At 31.2% G+C, this 5,778-nt stretch overlaps 2 protein-coding genes across 2 annotated transcripts in view; both read left to right on the forward strand.

Annotated features, from left to right (window-relative positions):
- Nucleotides 1-2,290, forward strand: LOC107020690 (60S ribosomal protein L13a-4-like). Its single transcript, XM_015221146.2, has 4 exons — nucleotides 1-379; nucleotides 1,381-1,497; nucleotides 1,585-1,672; nucleotides 1,969-2,290. The coding sequence occupies exons 1-4, from the start codon at nucleotides 108-110 to the stop codon at nucleotides 2,110-2,112; spliced, it is 621 nt and encodes a 206-aa protein (XP_015076632.1). The 5' UTR covers nucleotides 1-107; the 3' UTR covers nucleotides 2,113-2,290.
- Nucleotides 2,187-5,778, forward strand: part of LOC107019772 (probable pectinesterase 29) — a 6,544-nt gene continuing 2,952 nt past the window's right edge. Inside the window, exons 1-3 of the mRNA XM_015220145.1 lie at nucleotides 2,187-2,223; nucleotides 4,367-4,535; nucleotides 5,585-5,744. Coding sequence (XP_015075631.1) covers nucleotides 2,187-2,223; nucleotides 4,367-4,535; nucleotides 5,585-5,744 — 366 coding nt within the window. The remainder of the gene's footprint in view (nucleotides 2,224-4,366; nucleotides 4,536-5,584; nucleotides 5,745-5,778) is intronic.

A 5,778-nucleotide genomic window follows, 5' to 3' on the forward strand; every position in this document is an offset into this window, starting at 1 on the left:
ACTCAGCCTCCATATAACGAAACCCTAATCTCACTTCCTCAAAAACCCTAGCCTCTACCTCCATTTTTTCTTCCTTCTTCACAGGTAAGCAAGAGAGAAAAGCAAAAATGGTGTCCGGTTCAGGGATCTCCGCAAGGAGGATAGTGGTTGATGCTCGTCACCATATGCTTGGTAGGCTCTCATCAATTTTGGCTAAGGAATTGCTTAATGGACAGAGAGTTGTTGTTGTTAGGTGTGAAGAGATTTGTCTTTCTGGTGGACTTGTTCGTCAGAAAATGAAGTATCTTAGGTTCCTTCGTAAGAGGATGAATACTAAGCCTTCTCATGGACCTATTCACTTCCGTGCTCCATCGAAGATCCTCTGGAGGACCATCCGTGGGTTAGTTTGTTTACATTTTTGATGTTCAATTGATGATTTTGCTTGAAAAGTGCTTGTTTTGTATGAAAGTAGATTTTTTTTTTGTGATTTGTAGATTCAGTGATACCTGTTTATAGATATTTATAGATTCGATGATATATATTTACTTCAGGAAACAACAATTTAATAAATAGGGGAATGTGAACTGAGAGTCTATCGGAAACCGTCATTCTACCCAATGGAGTAGGAGTGAAGTCTGTGTATCACTATACTTATCCAGACTCTGCTTGTGGGATTACAGTGTACATATTGTTGTTTGTAGTTAGTCTGGTAACAGTTTCTGTGAGTAGGTATTCTTGACAGAATGTGTTAATATATGCCTTTGTTTCCCGGGAGTGATGAAGTGATTAAACTTGGAGACATGATAAATGGTAGTGTAGAGCCACAGATTAAATATACTTGTAGTGGAGATTCATTGGAAAAATGAGTTTTAATCAATGGTTTTATTTGAAAAAGTGCTTGTTTAACTGAAGGTAGATAGGTAGATTTTTCGAGTAATAACTGTTTATGGATATTCGTTATTCTATCGTACTGAGATATATTTATATAATTATATAACAGCAGCCTTGACTGAATGTTAGAATATTATACGGCTTTACTCTGGGTGGAGGAATTAAGAGCTAGAGCTTGTAATCACTATAAATGATCTTGAAAAGTAAACAGCTCTATATACTGGTAGTTTGGTGTTCATTGGAGCGTGGAGTAATATATCATTCTTACTTGATGTAGAGTATGTTATGGTATAATGTCCACTTAAATGCGAATTTACTGAGTTTGTTGGAACCTAGTCATCTGCAAGTAAGAAATTTTAAGACTGTGATGTAGGCTTTTCATCTAAGCATGCACATCGTACTGATGGTTGAAGTTCTTCTACAATCCTATCATGGTTGATTGTTTTGTTGGATAGTTATGTCAGATTTTACTCTTTGGTGTGTCTGATCAATCTAACTATTTTTTCTTAGGATGATTCCCCACAAAACTAAGCGTGGAGCAGCTGCCCTTGCTCGCTTGAAGGTTTACGAGGGTGTTCCACCTCCATATGACAAAATCAAGAGGATGGTCATCCCTGATGCTCTCAAGTGAGTTGTCCAAGGCTATTCAGATGCTTACTTTATTTTAATACCAATGTCGTTTACACTGACATGTTTCTCCTTTTTCGTATTTAGGGTGTTGAGACTCCAATCAGGACATAAATACTGTCTCTTGGGTAAGCTTTCATCAGAGGTTGGATGGAACCACTATGACACTATCAAGGTGAATTTCTTGCTTTCTCCTTTCTATTTGATCACCAATTTTGATTGTTTTGATTACTGAGAGTATCCAAGCAGAATAACATGTCTTGTGCACAGACTGTTGTGCCTCATTTGACTCGTATTTCTCCATGTTGTTGAGAATTTAGATGGTTGTCCAATTTCAGTGTCTTGATTACCTAGTTACAATGTTACTTTGCTAATTCAACTTTGTTGTTTTTCTGGCTTCTGTGTTTCTTTGATCTTTAGTGTGAAATTTGCATGATTGCTTACGTTGCTCTTGAAATATGGTTATTACAGGAGCTTGAGAACAAGAGAAAGGAGAGAGCTCAGGTAGCATACGAGAGGAGAAAGCAGTTGGCCAAACTCAGGGTTAAGGCCGAGAAGGCTGCTGAGGAGAAGCTCGGTCCTCAACTTGCAGTTATTGAACCTATCAAGTATTAGAGTGTAAACGTAGTTGTTATTGAAGGTGAAATTTTGCTTGAGATTGAGATTTCAACTTAATCTGTCTTTTAAAGATGCTACCTGTACTGCATGGTCCAGTTTTTGCTTCTAGTAATATTTGAGCAGACTACATTGTTTAACTATCTTTCGAAGTTATTTATTTTATGGTTTTATTGACATGGCTCTGTCTCTGCTCTTTGTTAGTTTGCATTCTTATCTGTTGATCTGCTGCCAATATTTCAAACCTGTTTCAAAGAATGATTTTTCTTCGGTTAAATCGAGGGTCTATTGCAAATAACCTCTTTACCCTAAAAAGGCGCTCTAACCTGTCTGGACTCCACTTTTTTTAGACCAATTTGGTGACTAGAGTGATATTTGTGCTTTTTGTATCGAGTAGTATTGTAAATGTTGTGGTAATTTCGTAGGTTATGGCCTTCGATTTTTATGTGTGTAATCCCTTGGGATATTTGAAAGTTATAAGCTTATGATCTAAAATAAGTTATAAATTATCGAGCTTTGCGTAAATACACTGGAAAATCTTTGTATTTTAAAGATAATTCAAAATCCTCGTTAATAAATAAGATTAATATAGGACAATTTATTTTGACATGTCATATCTACCAAGCAGGTAGGGGAGTGCGTCAAAATAAGACATTTTATTGTTGGTTTTGGAACATTTCGATCTTATTGGTTTTGGTTATTTATTTCAAAATCAATAAGAAAATGCTATAAAATAATTATATGATTTCTTCGATAAATTTGAAATGATATGATAATTGTAATTTTATCGAACACTCGAAAAGTAAAATCAATAATAACTAATATAAAATGAACTATATAGGTGTAATACGGAGAAATAAAAAAAATAAAGTTTTTACTTTAGATTTGAATGTTTTGACTTTTGAATAGTCTGAGCGCTAAAGGACAAAGGCCGAAATTAATATTTAAAGTTTACATAGAGGTAAAACATTATCTTAGTGGGTTACTAGTTTACTCATCATTCAATATTAAAAGATTAAGATCGATAATCCGACAATTTTTTTTTTTACAAAACCATTGGAAATCTATAATCCAAATGCCCGACAATTCTACATTTGATCAATAGATGCCAATAAAATGACTTTAAGTATAATGATAAAATTAGAAGAAAAAGAAATCTTTCTTAATTTGTTTAAAGAAATAAATAAAAGAGAAAAATAATTTTAATATACTGAATATGTAAAAAAAAAAAAAAAGGAGAAAAGGTGGATGATATCACATATATTTAATGGAAAGTGAACAAAAATTAAGGGAAATGATTAAAAAACATAGTGTTATATCATAGTGAAGGAGGTTCATCTCGTGAATTTTTATATCACTGTTCACGTTCACACTTCTCTGAATAAATAGCAGATTATGTGCCTTTAAAATTTGCTTTTCTTTTAATTATATTATTAAAATTAAAAATAAACTACCCATATTAAAAATCCACTTTCCAATTTTTTACTAAGGAAGTTTGCTTTCTCTTATTTATTAAAATTAAAAATCAACCACCCATATTAAAAATCCACTTTCCAATTTATATAAAGGGAAGTAATTATTTTAACACATTTGCTATTGACATCACCCATTCACCTTCCATTTAAGACTGCAATTTATTTATTTAAATTTAAATTTAATAGAATTGACTAATGATCAATTTAGTGAAACAAAATCTTCCTTAAAATATTTTCTTTGTAGAAATTTAAATATAATATTCCCTCCGTTCACTTTATATGAATTATTTTTATTTTTATCGTCTAAAACAACACATTTTAATATTGATAACAATTTAATTTATCGTTAATGAATTGATTTTTAATCACATAAATATTAACGAATTATTTCAGACTATAAGTTTCAAAATATATCAAGTCAAATTAAATTTAGACGGAGGGAATACTAGTTAAAAATAGTCAAACTAAATTCTTAGTAAATTACTCAATTAACATTTTAGAAAAGATTTTGCAAATCATTTAAATGATTTTCCCGTGAATAAATTTCTTTTATTAGACTCATACTTTCCATCTTCAATTTATTTCAACAACAAAAAAAATAAAATTAAACATCTCCTTATATAGAGTTGAAATATCCAAGTAGGTCTTTTTTAAATTGTTCTTCATTTTCATTTTATAAAAAAATTATATTTTTTTTGTGGAAATGGTTTCTTTTCAATGTTTATTTTTCTATACAATTCTTTTTATTCTTAATTTCTTCAATGGATTTTCTGAAAAAGAAAATTCAAGAATTCATAGAGTTTATCATAGGAGAAACCAAATAATACCAACAATTTATGTTGATAAATCTGGCCATGGAAATTATTCAACTATTCAATCAGCAATTGATTCTGTTCCTCCATATAACCAAGATTGGATATGTATATACATCACAGCTGGAACATATAGGTATTGGTCTGTTTCGATTATCGTACTATTTTCTGTTACGGCTAATCTGTTATTATTTTTTATATGGTTTCTTTATTACGAGATTTCATTATCTAGTTGATTTCCATATGATTTATTTGAGTTGAGGGTTTACTGAAAAAACAACCAATCTACCTTCACAAGAGAGGTGTATATACCACAATTTTCAGATTCCACTTACACGAGTATGTTATTAAATTGTTATAAGAAACATTTTGCACATTTGATTTTAGTCAGCTTAGTACAATTTTCTAGAGGCGGAGTTAGGTAGGTATTTGTGGGTTCGGATGAACCTAGACGTAGGTCTTTTATGTAGATTCTATATTTGTATTAAAAAATTTAGTAAATATATATGTCTATTAACTTGTGAATCTCTAACAAAATTATTTGACAACTCAGTGAAGTAAAGAAGATGTTGCGAAAATTTTTTCCACAAATCCATGGGTTCAAACCCTAATACCCCAAACTCCTAATCCTAGCTTGCCTCTGCATCATTTGTAAATTACTTTATGCCCAATGCTTGTTAATTTTTTTATTCTATCGTTAGATAGTTATATGCATATAGAATTATATCGTCGATGCCAACTTATTTGGAGTGAGAGGTAATAGTCATTGTTATTAGTGACACATAAAATTTACACTAAAAAGGTTCAAAATTTACACAATAAATACACAGTATGGTTTTTACCTCGACTCATGATTGTTGTTATATTCTCTTATTATTTTTATATCATTAGAAAATGTGAAGTTTTTCTAATTACCTTAGCTAGAGATTATTATTTTGTTATTGAGATAGACTTAACTAGGGGTCAAAATTAATAGTATAGGTAAGTTTTATATAATCGATCTTAACTTATCTGAATTCGACTAATAACTATTATTATAGTCTACGTATCATATCACCTTCAATTAATTGAAATTATGCGAAATTCTTATAATCGATCTCAATTTATTTGATTTTGACAAACAAACTATATTATTATCGTGGTATCATACCACCTTTGACTAATTGGAGTTGAAATTTTATGCAGGGAACAAGTGAAAATTCCTGTAGAAAAGCCATATATCTATCTCAAAGGAGAAGGAAGAAGAAAAACCAATGTTACATGGGATGACTATGGGTCTATTGATTCTGATGCAACTTTCTTCTCTGAAGCTGATTATACACTTGTCAAAAGCATAACTTTTATAGTAAGCCCCCCACCCCCACCCCACCCCACCCCCA

The sequence above is a fragment of the Solanum pennellii genome, chromosome 5, assembly GCF_001406875.1.
Source record: "Solanum pennellii chromosome 5, SPENNV200".
NCBI lineage: Eukaryota > Viridiplantae > Streptophyta > Magnoliopsida > Solanales > Solanaceae > Solanum > Solanum pennellii.

Excerpts from the sequence above, each read along its gene's own strand:
- LOC107020690 (XM_015221146.2), top strand. The coding sequence starts at position 108 with ATGGTGTCCGGTTCAGGGATCTCCGCAAGGAGGATAGTGGTTGATGCT. Across the intron at positions 380-1,380 it reads CTCTGGAGGACCATCCGTGG|GATGATTCCCCACAAAACTA; the intron begins GTTAGTTTGTTT and ends ATTTTTTCTTAG. Across the intron at positions 1,498-1,584 it reads GTCATCCCTGATGCTCTCAA|GGTGTTGAGACTCCAATCAG; the intron begins GTGAGTTGTCCA and ends TTTCGTATTTAG.